We start from the raw sequence: 21,788 nt of genomic DNA, 5'->3' as shown, positions 1-21,788 counted from the left end.
CGATGCACGATCGGAACGCGGGTGATTCCGCACGACAGAGAGTGCGTGTGGCGAACAATCCCAAACTTATTCTGAACGATCACGACCCCCGGAACTAGCGATAAATCCTCGCGTTCTTTTGGAAATCGAAACCGTCACGACTCGAGTAATCCTAAGTCGATACGCGTAACCCCTAAACAGCCGCCCGTTAGTAAGAGACGCTAAAATCGCATTTGAGCGAAATTGATCGTGGAATTGAGTCCGGACTTAAGTGTCGAATTTCACGGACGTACGCAACTATTTTGCAAGGACAACGTCGTATTAGTGTGGCCAATTATATTTGGGATCGGTTTAGTCGAGAAATGGAATTTTGGCCCGGAATTGGAAAATTACCAAATTGCCCCTAAGCCTTATATGTTAATTCCGAATTTTGGAGATTTTAATTGGTCTAATCAGCCTCCAATAGTGCCGAAATCCTTGGACATTGGTGCCCCCATCACTCTTGCTTATTCCCTAAGTGCCCCTAGATATTTTATGTAAGAGCCCATCTTGGCCATTGATCTTGATTGGATGTGATTGGAGTTCAAATTCTAGCCATTGGATCAAGTCTTGAGTGGGGTGGGTAGGATAGACAATTTTAGTGGAGTTGGCCACCAACCCCACTCACCATTTCCATCAAAACTCCCTCTCACTCTCTCTCTCCTCTCATTCTCACCATCACCGGCCACTCTCCCCCTCTCTCACGCCTCACTCTCTCCATTCCTCCCTTCCTTGGCCGTGAGGAGTAGCCCCCGCCAGAGCAACCGCCGCCGCCGTACGCCGCCGTCCACGTCTCCGCCTCGCCTCGCCTCACCATCACCACCCGGCCGCCTCTCTCTTTCTCTCCCTCCTCATTTCGGCACCATCACCACCACCACCATCCCCCTTAGCCGTGTGAGATCAGCCGAGCACTACCAACCGCCGTTCGTCGCCGAACGCCGCCGTGAGGACCGCCGGAGCGTCGCCGCTGAACCGGCTTAAACCAGCCACCGTCCAGCCCATTTCTTCTCCTTGTTCAGCCACATTTGAAGCTCAAAACCTTGTGAGTACAAACCCTAAACCCTAATTAGGATTATGTGCACTTTAGACAAGTTTTAGGGGTTAATTAGGGTATTTTAGGGGTTAAATTGTGGAGGATGATTAAGGCTGATATTGTGGCTATTTTGGGAGCTTAGTGTGATGATTTAAATGTGAATTGGTGGCCTAGAATGGGCTGGTTGCTGGCTGTTCATTGTGGACTTGATTTGGGTTATTACATGGATTAATATGGGTGCAATGTGCGGGCCGCGTGGTGGCTGGTTATGTGGCGATTTAATGGCCTAATGTGATGATTTGGAGGTAGATTAGTAGCCTAGAGTGGACTGTTTAAGGGCTGATCATGACGGGCCGAATTGGACTTCGTTCGATTAATATGTGGTTTAATTGTAAATTGCCTAGTGTGCCTTGAATTGTCTATGTAGTGGCTGAATTGGGTGTGATTGGTGATTAATATTGTGATGCCATGTCGTGTGCTTGGTGTGGCCGAATGGTGAGATGCTCAGTGGGCCTTAAGCATGCGTAATCCTATTGGCTTGATCGCGTGATTTTGTGTGCAAATTAGGTACCATGACTGTTTTGATTGAATTGCTTAAGTGAGCATGTTATGGCACTGCCGAGTGTGGACATTATGGCCATGAATGTGCATATCAAGCGTTGGCATAACATGTGCATTATGCGAGTGTGCACGAATAACATGAGCATATGATCACATAATCGCCCTGATGCGTTTTACGCGGGGTTCAGATAATAACTGGTGGATGTGTACGTGTGATCACATAAAGCCCTTATGCGTTTTACGCGGGGTATTGAACCCGTCCTGATGCGTTTTACGCGGGACGATGCCCAGACTACCGGAAGATGGCCAACCTAATGCGTTTTACGCAAGTTGTGTCATGAGCCTGATGCGTTTTACGCGGGCCGGAGATCGATCGATGAGTAAATAACCTGATGCGTTTTACGCGGGTCGGACCTGATGCGTTTTATGCGGGTCAGTGATTAAATGGAAAGTTGGCTCGTGTGCAAGTGTGCATTGAATTGTGCAAGCATGAGCATGACATTGGCAAGTGTGCAAAGAGTGCATAATGAGTGCAAGCATATGCGTGGCATGCGACCGTGGTCATTTGAATGATCTGTGTATGTGCATCGTTGGGCATAATATTATTATTATTATGTGCCTAACCTGCAGGGTCAATTATATGTTGGATTTGGGCCGAGGGCCTAAGTCATGTGATTCCTCAATTGTGTGTTTAGTTGATGCTTGTCCGGGAGGTGCATGTTAGCCTAGTTTAGGATTATGGAGCCTACTTGCTGAGATTTATTCTCATTGTTGTTTAAACCCAACTTTTCAGACCCCCGACCCTGAAGATGGTAGATGCACCGATTCGTTTTGGGATCCCGTATCGCATAGAGCGATCGGTGATCGAGCACCCCGTAGGGAACGGGGAGTCTTATGTTAGGTATTATACCGTAGTTTGGGTGGATGAGGGCGGGCCATATTTCCGGGCCCATCCTTATATCGCTTGGTGTTTCCGGGACCAGTTCGGTACTCATGGACCTCTTAGGACCTTCGACGTCCCGTTCGACATATTAGGCCAGCCGGATCCGCAGGCCGCCAATGGAGAGGTCGTGAGTCCCGCTGCCACGTCCGAGGAGGATTCCGGCGCCCAGCCAGTCATCATCGAGATGGATACCAAGTCCAAGGGAGAGGAGCCGATGGACTGGGAGTCTGACATCAAGCCGGAGCCGGAGCCCATGGAGCAGGAGCTGGAGCCGGAGGATGATTCCGAGGAGGAGTCAGTGGACGCCGAGTCTGAGCCGGATTCGATGGATTCTGAGTCTGAGTCGTCTAATGACTCGTCCAAGTCCTCGGGATCCGACTCGGACTTGTTGCCTTAGGGTTTATCCTTGACCATGGTTAGGTAGGGCCGACACCTTTTGATAGAACTCTTTTTAGAGTTAGTCCTGACCGCCCGAGCCACATACCCCTTTTTGAAGGTAGTGGCGGTTGACCTATTTTGGTTGGTGTATAGTTCTGTTTATAATGGATATTGTAAATCTCTGTTATTAATGTAAGTTGTATTTATGATGGTTGTTATTTATCGCTATCCTTGGTCATGTGGTTTAAATTTGTTCGGGTGTTTGTTGTTTTCGCATGCGCATTGTTCTCTGTTTTGGGTTTTGGGTCGGCGACGCGACCTGGGACGTCGCACTGAATCGACCGCGGTAGGGCTGTCGCGTGCCGTAGGGTTCGGGGCATGACACCGTAGGCTCCTGGTACTTCCATCTTCCCACCCAGATGCTCATTTCCTACAAGACCAACTAGGAACCTATCATAAATTTGCAACTCCAATTGCGGTTAGGCAAAATTGGCTTTCTGCCAAGGAACATTTGCAATTCAGTTACCATCATGGAAACACAGTCTCCGTTATTTAGGTGACTCTTACTGCTCCGCATGCTATTTACTCAAAACACCATTAGAGGAGGAACTAAATAACACTGACATTGTGAGAGGTGCAAAGCCGGTGCCATCACTGCAAGCTTTTTCCACAAAAATTGTGCCATCACTACAAGCTATTTCCACAAAAATTGAGCTTTCGCAAGTCACAACCATTATGCAAGATTACTAACATCTGACTTGATTCAAGAGCTTCAAAGCCAGAATAACTTGGCCATGAACATCGTCCACCTAACTCATTCAATATGCAGACTCTTCCAACAATATGTAAGCTCAGTATTCACAAAAATTGACATTGTCAAGTTGCTAGCAATATAACCAAGGGTCAATACTGCACAAAAGTAAGAGTATCATAATAACTTCATGCCTTTAATTGATTAAATACTTTGTATAAGAATAACTTCATGAGTTTCATTGATAAAATCATTATATCAAATTAAACAAGCATCATACCTTGTGTGAGGTGCCTCCTGCGCATGAAGACGCTTTTCTCTTTCGCTTTTCACTAGCGCCCTTCAACCGAGTGTTTGGTACACCTTTTGGTCTTCTCCGAAGGGGATCAAGTATTTGAATTTCACCGTTTTCTTCAACTTCAGCTTCATCACTTTCCGCCAAGAAATTGATACGATCATTACCTGTCAAAGATTGCATTTTGTTTGTGATATGGGAGCGAAGACGCAGCAAAGTTGTAGTTGCAAGCTCCTCCGTAACATCATGGTTTGCACTAACATTCATAACACTGAAAGCCAATTGCATCAATCTCTTCAAGCGCAATATTTTTTACTCTACCGCAGCATGAGAGCTTTGTCCAACATCACAATAAGTCCCTTGTTTTGCAGCTTTTGTCCACCTCTTCAGAATGTATTGTGAAGGAATGCTTGTAACATTTACAACATGTTTCAAGATGCTTTAAGTATGCCTACACAACCATCCTTGCATTTCAAATAACTTGCAGCTACATGTAATGGTTAAATCACTTGGACTAAAACAAACATCATGCCTCCTTTCACTACTTTCAGTTGCCACGATATAAGTGTGCACTGGCCCATCAGTTTCTGATCTACAAATAAACACAGACAAAGCATGCAAGAACTCATCCTGGAATTTCCTATAAATGACATGAGTGTATACATTTGCAGCATGTTTCAAAATTCCACTATTTTGAACTATAATCAGCGGCTTTCCTCGAGCACACTCAAAATCATCAACAAATTCAGAGTTGCGCATTTTTTCTGCTTGCTTCTCATAATGATTGACAAATTAAGACAAAGTCATGGTCTTACACGCCATATCTTGGAAGACATTATTTGTGCTCTCACTTCTTTGTGTGGATCTAATTCCTGCGGAAAAAATATCTCGGCCAAATGCAGGACACCATTTATGACGCAGCCGGTACAAGTTATCCAACCACTTGTGGTCTCCCAAGCTCCATTCTTGACACATAGCTTTCCAAACATTCTCCATTTCCAATTCGGATTCACAATGATATAAAAGCTTATGCCAATAGTTATCGCAAAAACCCGATTTTCCAAGAAGATGCCCAATATGATGCGTAGCATTTTTCGCAATGTGCCATACACATAAATGATGATTACTAGTTGGAAGAATAGTCTTAATGGCATTCGCCATGGCATGATCTTGATCGGTGAAAATAGTCTTGGGTGCTTTATTACCCATTGCCTCTAAAAAGGATTGAAATGCCCAAACAAAAGAAGCAATAGTTTCATCCAATAAAAATGCACAACCAAAGAAACATTCTTCCAATGATGATTCAAGTCAACGAAAGGTGCACATATCATATTGCACTTATTTGTACGATGAGTTGTATCAAATACCAACACATCTCCAAAACTTTCATAGTCCAGCTTGGATACACCATCAAACCAAAAAAAGTTGGTTTGTCTTTGTTCCTCATCCAGTTGAAATGTATATGAAAAATTGCTTCCATTTGATTGTAAGAAATTAAAATGATTAATGAGACTTTGACAATCACCCGCACTAATCAAGTCCCTTCTCTTCGATTGTAAGAAATTTTGACAATCACGTAAAGTAAAAGCAATATTCTTCTGTCCTCCCGCTTCACCACTCAGGTAAGAATACGCTTTCGTAGCCCTTATACCAGCTCCAGCCATTGAAGTCAAAATACTTTTATTAGTATCTATCATTTGCCGGTATGATCGTATCAAATGTTTCTGTTTATCGTCGATGAAAGGATGATTATAAACATCCTTAAACCTGTCGACTATCCAAACTCCACTTTCAATTTTGAATTTTATGCAAGCTTGACATTCAGTTCTCTTCACTGTCCTATAAACATCTCTTTGTTCATGAGGTGGGATTGGTGGAGTGTATCCTTCACAATTACAAAGAAATGTGCATGTTCGCAATATTCCTTTACTAGTGTTTGCCTTTTGTCCTCTTCTCACTCCAAATTCCTTGGAAATTGCATATGCATTGTATGTCTTATATGCTTCATCCTCATTAGCAAATATCATGCCAATTCTAAATTCAAATTCTTTATCAACATTATGCACGATGATATTATCCTCAGCAGCCTCTACAAATTATTAAAAGAAAAAATCTAGTCATTTAAATAAGGCATGTAAAAAAAAAAAAGATTGCGAAGTGTGCATATTTCAATCATAATAGAAAACGACATACTCACTTCGAGTATAAAAGATTGTGAAATTATCATAGCTTGGCTGGTTTCATTCATATTGATTACGGTGGGCGCTACTGCACTTTAAACTTTTGTCCATATGTCTATTCTATATAAACTTTAACTACTTAGTGCTTGTTTGGATTCACTCGGCTGAGAAGTTGTTGATGAATCCTACTATTGAGTATTTGCTTTTTAGTTTCCAATGAGAAAGTACTGCTTAAAGTGATACCTGGCCTATTCTAAGAAACAACAGAATTTTGACTTTTCTTTTTGTGCCTTATTGGTGCTTACGATCCTTACTCAATTCATGGGAGTGTGCATATTTCAATCATAATAGAAAAAGACATGCTCACTTCTTTGCAAGCCAATTCTGTTTTTGTCCTCGCTCTTCGTTATGCAGCCAACATGAACATTACTTCCTCCAACTAGGCAGACCAGACGGTCACAAGCAGAGCCCACGCCACGAGGCAGAGCCAACGGCCACGAGGCGGAGGCGAAGAGCCGTAGCTGACAGTCACGAGGCCAATGGCCACGAGGCAGAACGATTCGAGCGGAGCCGGCGGCCACAAGGCGAAGCCGATGGCAACAAGCGGAGCCAACGGCCACGTCGCGAAGGCGATAGGGCGGAGCCAACGGCGACGAGCGGAGCCCACGGCCACAAGGCAGAGCCAACGACCATAAGGCGGAAGCGACTGCCACGAGGCGGAGTCGACGGCAACAAGCGGAGCCGACGGCCACGTGCCGGAGGCGACGGCGGTGAGCGGAGTCCATGGTCACGAGGCGGAGCCGATGACCACAAGGCGGAAGCGACGGTCATGAGGCGGAGGCGACGGCGACATAGCGGAGCCGACGGCCACGAGGGGACAGGCCGTCCGCTATTAGCCGGAAGAAGGAAGCAAAGAACACAAGCGAAGATGAAGGAGGAAGGAAGGGAAACAATCTGGGAAGGAGAAGAGCTTCAGAAAGTGAGGGAGAGACATTTCATTCAAACATGAAAAAGAACGAGGAGAGAGGATGGCAATTAATGCTCGTGCCTTCCCTAGGTCTTCTTTGAGCGGGAATAGGTGTGCAGAGGAGAGAGAGCCTCCCATAATGGGGCTTTCTCTTTCTCCACGTCAGACGCCACGTGCCGATTTTTTAATGGATCCACACAAGCAAATATACATCACATGGGCAGGTGACGTGGTGATAGTAAATCACTGAATATTTTCTCCTTCCCGAGGGACGTTGGAAAAGAAAGGAGAGGGGCGGGGACTCCAAGAAGACATTTTTTTTCAATTTGTTTTTGCTCTCGGCCACACACACTCTATCGACTTCCTCAACCTCGCTTGACCAGCTGGCCACCATCACCATCCGACGACCTCCAACCGGCAGCAAGAGAGAGAGAGAGAGAGAGAGAGAGAGGGGTAACAATTGGGTGATGCTCTTGAGTAAGAGGGGTTTCGCAAGAGCGATGGAGTGAAAAAGAGAAGAACCAAAAAAAAAAAAAAGGAAAGCAGAGGGAGCGAGAGCAAAGGAGGGGCAAACATTTTTCTGATTTAGGTCCGCTTTCGGCCTCGCTCACCTCGCTCGGCCGGCTGTTCCCACCGTCACCGTCTGACAACCCTACTCCAGTGTCCTCCCTCTCCCAATTCCCAACATTTCCGGGTAAGTGATTCTAGTAATTCGGTATGTGTCTCTCCCTCCCTCCCGAGGGATCTTGGTTCGAGGACTTCGCGAGACGGTCGGCGGCCATAGCTCAAATCGCCTCAAGCTCGCCTTCCGGCCGCCATTTCCAAACTGAGTATGGACTCCCACAATTGAATGCTCACCTCGCATCACCCCTATCCCAGTTTTCATTCGAGTCTGAGGTTGAGGCCCGATATTTGTGTCGACTGCGTCCTTCCCCTCTTATGTCGAGCTTTTCCTGGTATTTTCTTTCGAACTGAGTCGGGTGCTCGTACCTCCAAATGGGTTAACTTTCTCCCCTCGACCCACCGCTCTCAACATGTTTGTTAAAATGCCTGAACCGAGCCTGTGTGGCGTGTTTCTTGGTGGGTCCGCGAAAATGGTGAGGGGGGTTTTTATGGAGGGGGATGGGGAGGAGGAGGTTGGAGGAGGCGCGAAATGAGGGCCTCTACAAGTGGATCTAACAAAGGGCTGAGGTGACGTCTGGTGGTGCGCCGAAGCGACAGCAGTAGTTGCTTTAGCAACAGGGGGTCGAGAGTGGCGGTGCATGGTTGTGTTGAGCCATGTGGGGGGGAGGCAGAAGGAGGGGAGAGGAAGAGAGAGAAGAAAGCACAAAAGAGAGAGAGAAAGTGAGGGAGAGGAGAGAAGTGGGTGTGAAGGTCGTGAAGATAGAGGAAGAGATAATTAAAGCAGAAAAGAGAGAGAGAGAGAGAGAAGTGAGTCAGAGGAGAGCAGTCGTGAAGAGAGAGAGTGCGCGCGTGGACGGAAGAAAAAACCAGAAGAAACCGAAATCCGATCCGAACCTTTAAACTAATCAATTCTCTTGTATTTTCGGTTTGATTTCTGACGCCCCTAATCACAGTAGGCTGACACCCAACCGTATGGTTAGAAGGATATCCATACCATTACCGAGAAGCCACCTCAGGAGAAGAGGGAAGGGATGATCGGTAGCGGCGCACACCCTACGACAAGTTCTTTATTTCACGATAAAATGTCTATCATGGACGTGTCATCGATAGTGAACCAACCATAACCGAAGGAGCATCGAGTCCTCGTTAACCGTAGGGTAAACAACGTTAACCGTAGGGTAAGCAACCATAACCGAAAGAGCATCAAGTCCTCGTTAACCGTAGGGTAAAAGGGAATTGAGAACACCATGAGCCGTGGGTCAAAGGGAATTGAGAACACATTGAGCATGAGATCGTGCACACCACGGCTGGAATTTCTTGGGTAAAAGAGCAAGCCTCCGGCACATTTGGTTCAGTGAGAACAGATACCGCATATGCTTTACTCTGTATAGAGCGACCTCTCCAGAAATTGTGGCCAATCGACTCCAGACTCACATGTGTCCGAGTCGACCCCATATATGTAAAATGTAATGTTGCCGGAAGGGAAAAACACTAGAAGTCAGGTATTGCAACGTCAAAACCCCTTGAATGGAAAACATCACGTGATGCTTTTTCCACAGCATAGATACTCCGTTTTAAGCAAGTCAAACGCATCTTATATCACAAAAAAGAAAGTGTAGCGCATGCCTACCCGCAAATTATATGCAGGGAATGAGAGGCGAGCTGAAAAAAAAATTCAGCAATCTTTGTTATTTTCTTTACTCAATGTTCGTCGAGAATAGTGTAAGGAACCTTGAAGAACCTAGAACAATAATAAAACAATAATCTTGCCGGGCAACAAATGCATCTATAAAACTCTACATAGAGGAGGATTTTCAAGTATATAAGCTGCTCCTATCAAAATATGGAAAAAGTTGCACAAAACTCCATGCGGATGGGGGCTCACTCTTTTTTATGCCCCGTCTGAGTTGACTCAACACATACAAGGGATAAAGCAAAATTACCAGACCTTGTGCCAAAAAAATCAGAACACAAACGTCATCAAGATTCTAAGATCATCAACTACAGTCTGCCTCCTTAAGCACAAGAACAAGCAAATCATTATTCTACATACAAAAAGGACAGATGCAAACACGAGCTCCGCAGATGCCAAGTATGTGATCCAGAGGACAATTACCTCGCGAACAAGTACAAGGAATAGGATACAACGTGTCTCGCATCCAAAATTTCACTCGCATTCAAAGCAAAAATTAACTCAACTGGTCAAAGGCGCAAGCTACATACAGAGCCTAAACTTACACCTGTTTCTGATGCATCTGGAGCAGAACATTCAATGTCTAGAACCCACTTATACTACACAACATGCCAAACCTGATATCAAATGCTTCTAAAAGGTCGCCTAAAAGGCCTTGCAGGCCTAAACCACAAGAATTAGGTATCTGGCATAGAACTTAACTACAGATGATAAAAGGGCATGCTAAGAGAACATGGCAGACTAAAGAGGGGCATTATATCAAAGATTGTCTATCTAGATCAAACTAGAAGAAATATCACAAACTACAACCCAGATTGTATAAAGTCTACATGATAAGCTAAACAGACAGTAACTGCTAGTTAGAGACACTCCAAGTACTAATGATAGCACTCTACGAGGACTAATCCATACAGATGAAATCTACTTTGACTCTTCAGATGATGAACAGCATTCCCTGGTGAAACGGATAGTAGGAGACCTTCTAGTACTTGCTGTGCCTATCAGTGCGCAATAAGCAAATCTAGAGGAATCTGCCTGGAACTTCTATAGGAAAGCTTAAGCACCTGCATGAAATAAAGAGCATCTCTATCTCGCATAAGGGTGGTACCGACTACTGCCACTATAGCCTCCCCTGCCATACATCCCACCTGCTCCACCATAACTAGCACCTGGACCTGAGTCATAACCACCGCCATAGCCTGAACCTCCATAACCACCGTAGCCTTCACCTCCTCGACCATATCCACCTAAACCGCCTCCACCATAGCCTCCACCGTAGCTGCTACCATAGGGTCCAAAGCGACTAGAATAACCGAGGGAAGACTCCCCTCGATAACCTCCTAAGCTACCACCTCCAAACCCCCCATAACTACCGCCGAATTCACCACCACCACTACCATACCCATACCCGCCAAGTCTACTGCCAAAGCCTCCAGGAGTCCTATATGGACCAGGCCCATAGCCTCCATCAAAGCCCCCATAAGAACCACCAAATCCACCAAAGCCATCATTGAAAGAGCGACCCCTAGAATTGCTACCAAATGCAGATGAAGGAGGTGGGTTTGAGGCTTTCTTTGGTTCAGCTTTCTTGATCTCCACCTACAACAAAGCATTTTAGTTAACCTAATTTATGCTGCATAATACCATAATCATTGCCCTTTCCTGAGGAAACCTATACCTGCTATAGTCTTCGTCATATTTAGAAATAAAGCCACTTGACATATTTATTTTAATACAGGTCTCAAGAGGATATCAATATCGATAATGAAATAGCATTAAATGATGCAGACAACTGCAAAAACAAGTATCTGTTTACAAGTTGATTTCTCATAAACAATCTTAGTAAACTCACCTTAGTACCGGCCATTTCTATCATATTTCCCTTAGACAACATATCATCAACAACTTCTTCACTATCAAAAATTACGAACCCAAAGCCTCGAGATCGATTAGTCTCATGATCTCGGATTATCTGATGTTCAACAACTTCTCCATACTTAGAGAAGAAATTCTTCAATTCATCTGCAAAGTTTGACAAAACAAGATGGCCATTGGTAACCATCATCTGCCGAAGGAAATCCAGTAATTATACTAATTACTCTCGACTGAAGAATGAAAATGTCGGGAAAAATTGATTGCACCTTCCGTGACAGTTGATGGAATACCACCAACAAATATCTTCTTCGTCTTAAAATCCTTCGATTGACCTGAACCTTTAGGAATGGTCCTCTTGATCTCAACCTGCTCCATTGGCAAATGATTTGTCATACTTTTACCATATTAGAGCAAAACCTGCTGTAAATTGTAAAAAAAAAGATAAAGAGCATAGGGGAAAAAAGGCAAGCCCGAAATTTTGATCCATTTAGCTACCGAACATGGAAAATTCACTAATTTTGAACATATTCTAGTGATTGTACGCACCAACTCCATGTCCTCACATTTCAAAGAACAAAATAAAAGCTGGAATCTTACAGTGCCATAGTATTTGTTGTATAGTAGTATATACTCTTTAAACTGTAAAACTACATAAATACTTCTATGAAACAACTATCCAAAGAAAACTTTGTTATCTAAACAAATCACAGAGCTTTATCACGTTTCATATTTATTCAGATATTCGTATAAGAAAACACATCATATCTATATCCCTTTCATGGGCCATGAGTGTTTTCAAATATGTGTGCCATAGAGCGTGACAAGGAAAAACGAAATAAATCAATTAGTTGATAAAACATTTTAAGAAAGAAAAGACACTTAGTCGCAGATTAAGTGCTTCATGATATAATGAAAACACTGGACACCTTAAGCAATGTAAAAGCTCATCCTTAATATTTATGTGAATGGCGCAATTCTCTACATCTCCGAGCAGACAGTGTAGGTAGTTGGTAGTCTTTCAATAAAAGATATTTCAACCATTCATTGAAACTTTTCAAGTATTTGTGTGCTACAGCACTTTGTATTCAGATTACGACACAAAGTACATCTTAACAATGTGTAACAACCAGTATAGACAATAGAAGGGACCTCGCGCTTGTTTAGTGAGCAACAAAGCGACAAGAAGAGATAAATGAACCAGCAGGACAAAGACGCTGCCTTTACCTGCTTCCCATTGAGGATATGTTCATCCTCTATAACTTTGTCAACCACCGAAGGATCAGCATAAGTGATAAATCCAAAACCCCTAGGTTGACCAGTAAATCGATCTTTCATTATCACAGAATCCGTTATCTCCCCATATTGCCCGAAGTGCTTATTGAATGTTACTGTATCCACAATAAGAAGAAAGACAGTTAAAAAAAAAGGGGTACAAAAGCCGGTTGACCTATAACCCTTGTAGCATCTAGGCAGGGCATATGAGCACCCACAAATACATCCTAACTCAAAACTAGTGAATTGTAACAAACCCTATGACACAGCAAAACGCAAATCGAAAAGATAAAACTAGCCATAGTATTGTGCATAAAACATGCACTACTGATGACTGCATGAGAGAGACAGCAAAAAGCAGAGGTCTCACCGTAAGTAACATCTTTCGCTAGTCCTCCGATGAAGATCTTCCTGCATCGCAAAATTCACAGATTAGGAGCCCTCACAGTAAAAAAGAACATGGTCCATCGGGTGAGGAACTGGCAAAAAAAAAGAGACATCGTGCGATTGCGAGAAGAGCTAAAATTCACAAATTTCCGACAGATAACTATCTGAAGTCCAACAATCAAGACAACATCGACTCCCTCCAACGACACTAAGACGGCCAAGAACTACACAAGAAGCCCGTTCCGGGTGAATTCACCCCATCGAGGGCTTCGTTTCCAAACCGCGGGCGGCTACGAACGGCAAGAAAGGAAGTCTTTCCTCCAGCCATCAAAAGCCCTTCAATCAAAGCTTGTCTCGCTTTCGATTGCTCACAAACATGCACATCGACGAAGTAATCACGAACATGCAAATCTACAGGATCCTGCCTAGGGAGAGAGAGAGAGAGAGAGAGAGAGAGAGAGAGAGACTAACCCGGGGCTGGCTCCATCGCCGGAGAGGGGATCGTTCTTCATCTTAGAGCCCATCGATCAGGCAAGAGCTTCGTGATTGAAAACTCTGCGGAAGTCGCGAGACGGGAACGTATCCGATCGACCCTGCGTATCGAGTGCGAGAAGAAGAAGACGAAGACGAAGAAGGAAGAAGGAAGAAGGAAGAAGGAAGAAGCTAGGGTTCCGTCTGAGCCACGCGAATGTGGGGAAGAAGTATATAAGAGGATGATTTTTCTGTTGAAATGTCAGGTTTGCCACTCAGGTGAGGTCACAATCACGGATTTGCCAATCGCGTTTTCGTGTTCTTCTTGCCCCTCACGTAAATCGAAGAGAACCGACATAAGTATTCCGCAAACTTTAGCCTTACATACAAAGTGGTATATGAATTTTTAATTTATTCAATATGATCCCTGAAGTTTTTGTGAATGTTCAATGTAGTCCCTACACTATACGACGATGTCCAATGTTATCCTTCCGTTAATTTAGATTCGAGGACAATATTAGATATTTTCCATACAACATAGGGACTAAATTGAATATATACCAAAAGTTCATGGACCATATTGAATAAATTAAAGTCCATGGACGACATTGCATATTGGATTAAAGTTCAGGGATCACATTGAACAAATTAAAAGTTGAAGGACCATATTACACATTAGACTAAAGTTTAATGATCATTTGTGAAATTATCCCTAATTATAAAGATTGTACTCACACCCCTCATCTTTTCGATTCGCTAAATTGAATGGTTTCGACTTATTTTTTTAAAGTGTGTTTATTTCGCGAGAATGAACAATTTAATAAACATTTTCTTAAAAATGATCGCTTATATCGCTTTAAATAATTATTTAATTGAAAACATTTTCATCATTGATAATAATTCATGTTTAAATATTTTAGTAGGCGATAGAAATGTTTTTTGTTCATTCATTGAAGTAAGCGACAAAAGCAAGCATTTTTTAGGAATATATTTTTTTTAAATCATTCATTTTTTGAGAAATACTTGATAGTGTTTTTGTGTCGTAAACCGATAGATCTGTTCAAGCACGAAAAATAAACATGGTGTGGTTAACTCTTTGAACTTGTTTACCGTCCGCTTATGTACATTTAACTAAATAGGTTAACGTACAATTTGTACTAATGTGACACGTTGAGAAGTAGAAAAGTATGATTGGACATTTCTCGTCATATTCTATATTTGTTTATGTATAGTAATCGGCCAAATCTACCGTGTTGATGGCAGCAGAGAGTTCAAACGAATGATTTCACATGATTGTTTCCCTCTAAACGACCGTACCCAATGCCTGAAAACATTCCTTTCGTGGTAGGAGTAAAGTGAGAAAATCTTGTACCAACTAAACAGAGATAACATTAGTAAAATAGAACAATAATAACATATTTCGCCGGCGTATTTTATTTATTTATTTATTTACAGAAGCGGCTTTTTACACCGTTGATTTGAGAGAGTGGATAGCCATAAATAAGGATAGATGGATCTACTCCCATATAATTCTTTTGACGCTCGAAGTGTATGCACGGTTTTTTCCATAAGAATAAGCGCGGAATGAACTTTCCTATATTCAATGGTATTCCTCGAATACTCTCAAATCCTAAAACTCGTAAGAAACAATTTAAATCGAAAGCTAAACAAGATAATCTCTAGATTCACAGAAAAATGCGCTAATCTAATGGTCAAATTTCAGGCAATATTTGCGGGGTTATGTACATCGGGCTCTGAAGTTTGTTCACCGAGCGACTTGGTTGATACAGGCAATGTCTGCTTCGGAAGGCGCTTCCTCGATGTCTCCAAGGGTCCCTTCAAATTCAGAGACGTGTAGACCGACATCCCGCAGAGCGCCGCGGCGGCTCCGCAGATGCTCGCCGACCCCGGATCGGAGTGGAAGAAGATGTAGCCCCCGAGGAGGATCACGCACGTTTTGAACTGTCCTAAAACGACGTGAGAAGTGGCCGAGGTCGCGCTGCATAAGTTGCCATGAACAACATTCTGTTAGCAGTTCCCACTGATGTAACGAAAGAGGCTCGAAACAACAGGGCATCACGAAACGAATGGATGGCATGTAATTTCGGTTTCGTACCCTAAAGCCAATGCGCCGGACCACTGCAGGAGAAAGCCTAAGAGAGCCGAGATCAAGATCGCGCTCGAGTTTCGCAGGTCCCAGTTGAAAGATAGCACTCCCGGAGGGTCCAGCAATGGCATCAGCGGCAACAGGAAAAAGATAGTGATCGGGGTAGTCTTCCACATCAACCTGCGCTCGTCAAAGTCGATGGTTAGAGCAGTTGTGCGATAATCACAGCGCGGAAGATACAGATCTTCGTCTGTTGCTTACGCTAAGGCGGTCCAATTGCTTTGCTGTTGCAGGTTAGACCAGAGGATCTTATTTATTGCGCTGGGGATTATCCAAATAACAGCGATGCAAAAGCCGTACACATTGAACTCCACATCCGTCACGGTCGCAACAGCCACGCCGAGCGAAACGACTACCAATGCCAAGACCTGAATATGGAATGGACATTCATATACAGAGGAAAGAGCAAGTTCCAGAATGAGTGAACATGACTTTTGTAGCGGGAATTTCAGCTAGTCCCTGACCTTTTCCGAGGAAATCCTCTTCTTGAAAAGCACGAACTCAGAGAGGACAATGGTTGGAGTAACTGCTATCTTAGCCATTTGGTAGAATCCAACACTGCACAAATTCAGCTCATGATCTTAATTGCCAGGCAAACAAAGAGAAGATGTCTATGATTAGTCCAGACAAAGATCATAAGAGAGGACCCTGAAAGCTAGTTAGGACCTGTTGTGCTTCAGGCTGGCGTTGGCGAGGCCGGTGGCAAAGGACATGACAGCTCCTAATGCGAAAATGGAAGAGAAAGGCGTGGTTTTGGACGGGGGCGACACCGGCAGCAGCGACAGCGCCTTGAAAATCGCCATCAGAACCCAGGCGGTGCAATAGTGGATCAGCGTGAGGAAAATCGGAAAGTTGAACCCGATTTTCCCCATCACCTGCGGTCACACTTACCGATTGAGCAGAAGCCAAATAATATGCTTAAATGGATCAACCAGTATGCCGAAACATGCCGAAAAACGTTAAAAAACTGAAAGTGGACGGAAGATACGAGGGACGGACCGATTTATTCGTGAGGATGATCCCCACTGCAACCATGAAGTTGAAGGTCATTGCTACGACCGGGCCACAGAACCGTTGCTGTTGGCGCTTGGCGCCTTCCGACGTGCAGAGCTCATTGTGGAGAGAGCTTCTGAACTCTTCCAGCGCTCGACCTGGTAATGACCCATGTTAGGCTCAGGAATTCTTACTTTTATCTATCATACACGTGCACTAGCCAATTCTGTCTAGAGATTCATCTGATAATCTAGTTTTGCATAGGAAATTTAATCACTTGCTCAAGAGAATGAGACACATGAATGATTAACACCATTGAATTATTGGGTTTCTTATCACTAATAGATTTGCTAATGCAGCACTCTGATTATAAGTACACGGAAAAGCAAAGTAACTAGAGAAGAAACGGACAATATAAGAAGGTATTTAGTCGAACGGCGTCACTCACATTACTAAATTGCAGAGCAAAACAATCTCGGCAACAACGAGAGAGAAATCGAAAAGGCATTAACAGAGCCGGAGATTGAACAGAAGCGCGAAACCGAATTGCCCAAAAAGGAAGAAACATCATGAAGGACCTCAAAAGAGGACACTTTCAAAACTCATGTAAATTCCAACACAGGAGATCGAATTTTCCTGACAAGGCACTGAGCACATCACACGAAACTCATCAAGACCACGACGACAATGCAGGCAAATTCACGGCACCCTTCAACAGTTTTACCCGCGTCCCCGGCGTCGCTGTCCTTCCTCTTGATGAACTTCCTCGCGCCCCGATCCAACAAGGGTTCGAGGACCCCCACGCCGGATCCGGCCGCGGCAGCATCCGCCTTACCGTTCATCAGTTCCCGTCGAGAGCCGCGCGAAACCGACCTTGCCACGGGAGAGAACAGAAGGGAACCTGCATTCCCATGAGAGATGCGGAAACAACACGAGAAACGGGTGAACGCAGAGGAGGGACGAGGAAGATCGAGAGTTGTTTTCCAATGTGAAGGCTCAACAAACAAACTGACGATGGTTAGCTACAAAAGCTTTTTTCCTTCTGGCTGTTGTTGGGCCAGTAGCGAGGTGGGTTACGTGACCGGGAAGGGAAGTTCTTCGAGGGAAAGGAATCATCATCGAGAACAAGTCAACGTCGAGATCTGTCCCCCATCATCGATTGGTGGTGAGTTTTGAGATGGGATTTAGGAGTTTGGGAATGCGTATCTTTCTTCGTGGATTTCTTCCCTTCGCACTCCACCAAAGGTCTTTTGCTTTCGAAGCAAACCCGCACGTGCCTTAGGTTTTTTTGAAGGGTACGATGTTTCCAAGGTCTTCGGGTTTCATCATCGTTAGAGCTATGGTGTGATCTTAGAGATAAAAGAGTTCAAAAAGTTTTGCACATGTTGACAAAGATATTTTCTTGTGTTAGAGATAATTATGATATTTCTATTGATTCTTTATATTTTTTAAGATCGCGTATATCTCATAGGATCGTGTATGATTTGATTCATAAGGTGTGATTCTTTTTTTTAATCTGTTAACCCAATGGATTAGTTAGTATGGCTAATTAAGGTTTGAAATTAATGAAAAGGCGTTGCGCCACGTGCACCGCGCTTTTCTTTAAACAATCTGAGCTAACCAATTAGTTAGTATGTCTAATTAAGGTTTGCTGCATTCACTTTTCAAAGAGCGAATGTTATGAACGGAATATCAATCTGCCACGGATCGTGCCAAATCAACATAGATCGCTGCGACCCCGGTGTGGGCCGACGACAAAGGGCAGCGCTGCCACCCTCCAATCCCCTCCCGCTTTATTTTTTTCTAGTAAAACGAATTGATTTTATTTCTTTATTTTCCTGTTTATTTTTTACTTCTTTAGCTTATATTTGACACGGAACAATGTTAGTTTTGGGTTTTAACTGGTTCCGTTGGCTTATTGATAGCTGGATGAAAATATTACTAAGAAATGCCACATTACACTATTTTATTTCTATCCACTAAAATGTTGACGGAGCTATCGGAAGGGCGACGATAAATTTCAAAACTTAAACGCAGCAAAAAAAAACTTAAAATTTTAGGACTCAAATGTCAAATTGACATAAGTTTTGGAACACTTACCGTAATGATCTCAATTTAACTTAATACTCCCTTATCACGCTAGGCCGGATAAAGTGAGAAAGGCAAATGGGGGGGTCGGAACCACGCGAGAATTCATGGGACCGCTATTAATTGCTCTAAAAAATTTTAAACCGTAAGATGAAAATGCGATTTAATATTTAAAAACACTCGAAAGAAAAGAAAAGAGTAGTCAAGAAACAAGTGATAGCCCAACATTCAGACATATGCTCGGATCTTGCAAGTGGCCAGATCCAGCTATCCCATCATCGATTTGATTGCTTTATCCAATGTTTCAAAACTGACCCCTCCTCCAAGCATAAGTGCTATCACATTTCGGCTTCGGATTTTGATTTTTTTTTTTTTACATTAATCTCGCTTCATTTCACTTTTAAAGCCAAAAAAAAATAAGCCGAGAACTCGAAGAAGAGTAATTTTACGTTGCGCTTTAGCTTTTATTCTTTTCTATGTCGGAACTCTTATTGTCTTAAAAAGTCAAAAAGTCGAGGGCGAAAATTGGACCGAGGATTTCCTTCGAACAAGCCCTTAGGAGGGCCTATATAAATTCTAATGACAGGAAAGAGATGAATTGCATGACTTATGGTAAGTTGACATTCCAATGTAGCATCAATGGAGCTTATTCCTAAGTCAAACCATATGCTTACATTCTGGCCAAGAATAAATAATTAAACTGCATGCTTATGCACTCGAATGTAATATCGACGAGCCGACCGTACCACGCATGTATGATGCCGACCCTCGTCACGTTTTTTATGTGATTTCTGCGAATTCGACGAGACTAGCACGTTTGATGGCGGAGTTTGTAAAATTTATTAAGATGATGATGATGATGTTGCTCGATCTCTGTGACGTTGACCCTCTAAGCTTGATCTACCTAATATTTAGGCGTGATTATGGAATCGGATAACTTCGTGGCCCAAATAGAAGTAAAGTGAATCGGCTAACATGGTAAGAAGCCAAGCCACCAATGAATATCGAAAGCGACATGTCGTTTCAAGGTTTCGAGAAAATTGCCTACATCCCTCCCAATAGAAAAAACTAAATAAATCCTATTTTATTTGGACAGTATCAAAATTGCTACTTTTGCCCGCCTCCATAATTTTTGGACTTTCACGCTTTTTTCAAAGGGTTAATATCACAAAAAATCTTAAACTGATACATCTGTGATAAATTTACCCCAAACTAATTTTTTGATCACAAAAAATCCTAAACCGGTACATTTATAATAATTTTATCCTCTGTTAGTTTCCGTTAAATTTTACCGTCAAATTTCTGAGTTGGATGACACGTGGCAATTGACAGGTGTACCAGTTTGGGGTTTTACCCTCCATTTGTCACAAGTGTACTAGTTTGTTATTTTTTGTGGTATTAATCCAATTTAAAGGAGGGTAAATTTGTCACAAATGTACTGGTTTGAGGTTTTGGGTGATAAAAAAATTTATTTTTAGTAAATTTGTTACAGGTGTACCAGTTTATGATTTTTCGTGGTATTAACCCTTTTTTAATCGAATATTTATACATTTAATTTATTTAATCAGGTTTTTTTACATTCTATAATTTTTTTTGATCAAGTCCCTCCAATACAAAATCCGATCAAATCTAGCCGACATGGCTGTCCGATGACACGTAGTGTGACGTGGATAAAATTTTATAACGTGGATCTCCACGTTGGCGTATCTACATCATATTCTCACGTAATTTATATTGGTTGCATTGTCCACATACATTCATGTGGGCATTGACATATTTTACTTGCATCATACTTCTGTGCCGTCTGACAGCCATGTCAGCTGAATTTGATTAGATTTAGTGGTGAAAGAGCTTGATTAGAAAATCTGTGAAATTAGAAGGAATTAATCAGAGCATTGAAACCGCAAGCTTTTCCTTAGTTCGATGCTCAACCAGTGCCGTGAATGCACTCTTTAACTTAATCTTAGTATTTAGCGGATTAAGTTGATCTACTCTACACAATAAAACTAATGCTCTTGACAATGCTTTGCAAAGGTCTTATCTTTAATTTTTTTTAAAATATTTTTTTAATTATTGAAGGACTTTTGTCATGCGTTCGGATCTTCCACCGCAAGAATCTCTAACTTCGTCGACTTGCGCTCTAATTCATAGATTGCTTGCAATTGCTATCAATTCCGTGGTTACGGTTATCCTTTGATTGGTCAACTCTTCTAGACTCGATCTTTGATTTATGTGCATGTTTCGAGTCAATCAATCGTGACCACGTGTCATGTGCTTTGCCAAAACTCTGCCGGTTTGGAAACTCATGCTCGTTGAACTTATGTTGCATTTCATCGACGGGTCTTGTTGGTCAAATTTCCTTTTATGGCCTTAATGATCAACAAGCTCGTTAAGCATCCCATCGATCTGGTTTCATGGGTTACGCATATTTTGTAGTGGCCGGGTTTGGGCCATCATCTTTTTATATTCAAGGCCGAGATTTGGGCCTGGTGTCGACCCACGAACAAGATCGAAACTAGGGATAAGCGGTTTCCGGTCCGGTCCGGTCCAACCCAAGAACCGGGAATTGGACCGAGAGGAACGGTTCCCAGTTTCTAGGACCGAGAACCGGACCGGCTAGTCTTGGGACCGTGGACAGGTTCCAATGGTTCGGTCCGGTTGCATAGGAAGATGATGGAAGTGTGAAAGCCAGCTTTAAAGCTGGCCAATCTTCATTGCTTCCATCATCTTCCCATGCAACAATGGCCATAAGAGAGCTGCTGAAACAAAGGACTCGGTCAATGGTCCGGTCCGCTTCCATCATCTTCCTATGCAACATTAATTTTTAACCGATGTCAACAATAATTTTTAACCGAGTATCAACATTAATTTTTAACCGGTTCCAATGATTCGGTCCGGTTCCCACCCTAGAACCGGGAACCGGACCGTCTGGAAACCGGTTCTACTTTTAGGAACCGGGAACCGGACTGATATTCCCGAGAACCGGACCAAATTGGTCGGTCCGGTCCGGTCTGGTCCGATCCCAATTTGGATAGTCCATCTTGCTCACCCCTAATCAAAACACCGAAAGCATAACCAACGAATTCGAATTC

The 21,788-nt window shown here is 43.1% G+C and overlaps 2 protein-coding genes across 2 annotated transcripts; both read right to left on the bottom strand.

Annotated features, from left to right (window-relative positions):
• Positions 1 to 10,197: 10,197 nt before the first annotated feature.
• LOC115689378 (heterogeneous nuclear ribonucleoprotein 1) lies at positions 10,198 to 13,599 on the bottom strand. The gene is made up of 6 exons (XM_030615400.2): positions 13,449 to 13,599; positions 12,961 to 13,001; positions 12,543 to 12,706; positions 11,585 to 11,684; positions 11,296 to 11,465; positions 10,198 to 11,042 (listed from the first exon to the last, which is right to left on the bottom strand). Exons 1-6 carry the CDS (start codon positions 13,499 to 13,501, stop codon positions 10,530 to 10,532), a joined length of 1,041 nt encoding a protein of 346 aa, XP_030471260.1. The 5' UTR covers positions 13,502 to 13,599; the 3' UTR covers positions 10,198 to 10,529.
• A 1,427-nt stretch (positions 13,600 to 15,026) lies between these two features.
• On the bottom strand, positions 15,027 to 17,739 carry LOC115689357 (nucleotide-sugar uncharacterized transporter 2). Its single transcript, XM_030615362.2, has 7 exons — positions 17,333 to 17,739; positions 16,615 to 16,766; positions 16,282 to 16,490; positions 16,080 to 16,173; positions 15,817 to 15,983; positions 15,565 to 15,735; positions 15,027 to 15,447 (listed from the first exon to the last, which is right to left on the bottom strand). The coding sequence occupies exons 1-7, from the start codon at positions 17,448 to 17,450 to the stop codon at positions 15,168 to 15,170; spliced, it is 1,191 nt and encodes a 396-aa protein (XP_030471222.1). The 5' UTR covers positions 17,451 to 17,739; the 3' UTR covers positions 15,027 to 15,167.
• Between the last annotated feature and the right edge of the window lie 4,049 nt (positions 17,740 to 21,788).

The sequence above is a fragment of the Syzygium oleosum genome, unplaced genomic scaffold (assembly GCF_021117445.2).
Source record: "Syzygium oleosum isolate NSW1041296 unplaced genomic scaffold, Sole_v2.1 Sole_v2.22, whole genome shotgun sequence".
Taxonomy (NCBI): domain Eukaryota; kingdom Viridiplantae; phylum Streptophyta; class Magnoliopsida; order Myrtales; family Myrtaceae; genus Syzygium; species Syzygium oleosum.
The sequence above is the reverse complement of the archived record's forward strand: the minus strand, read 5'-3'. Positions and strand labels throughout refer to the sequence as shown.

What these genes read in the sequence shown, in the direction of transcription:
- LOC115689378 (XM_030615400.2), bottom strand. Translation starts at nt 13,501, where the DNA reads ATGGGCTCTAAGATGAAGAACGATCCCCTCTCCGGCGATGGAGCCAGC. An exon ending in GGCGATGGAGCCAGCCCCGG is followed by an intron (nt 13,002 to 13,448) that starts GTTAGTCTCTCT and finishes TTTGCGATGCAG; the next exon opens with GAAGATCTTCATCGGAGGAC. An exon ending in AGCGAAAGATGTTACTTACG is followed by an intron (nt 12,707 to 12,960) that starts GTGAGACCTCTG and finishes TTGTGGATACAG; the next exon opens with TAACATTCAATAAGCACTTC.
- LOC115689357 (XM_030615362.2), bottom strand. Translation starts at nt 17,450, where the DNA reads ATGAACGGTAAGGCGGATGCTGCCGCGGCCGGATCCGGCGTGGGGGTC. An exon ending in CAGCGACGCCGGGGACGCGG is followed by an intron (nt 16,767 to 17,332) that starts GTAAAACTGTTG and finishes GGTCATTACCAG; the next exon opens with GTCGAGCGCTGGAAGAGTTC. An exon ending in TCATCCTCACGAATAAATCG is followed by an intron (nt 16,491 to 16,614) that starts GTCCGTCCCTCG and finishes GTGTGACCGCAG; the next exon opens with GTGATGGGGAAAATCGGGTT.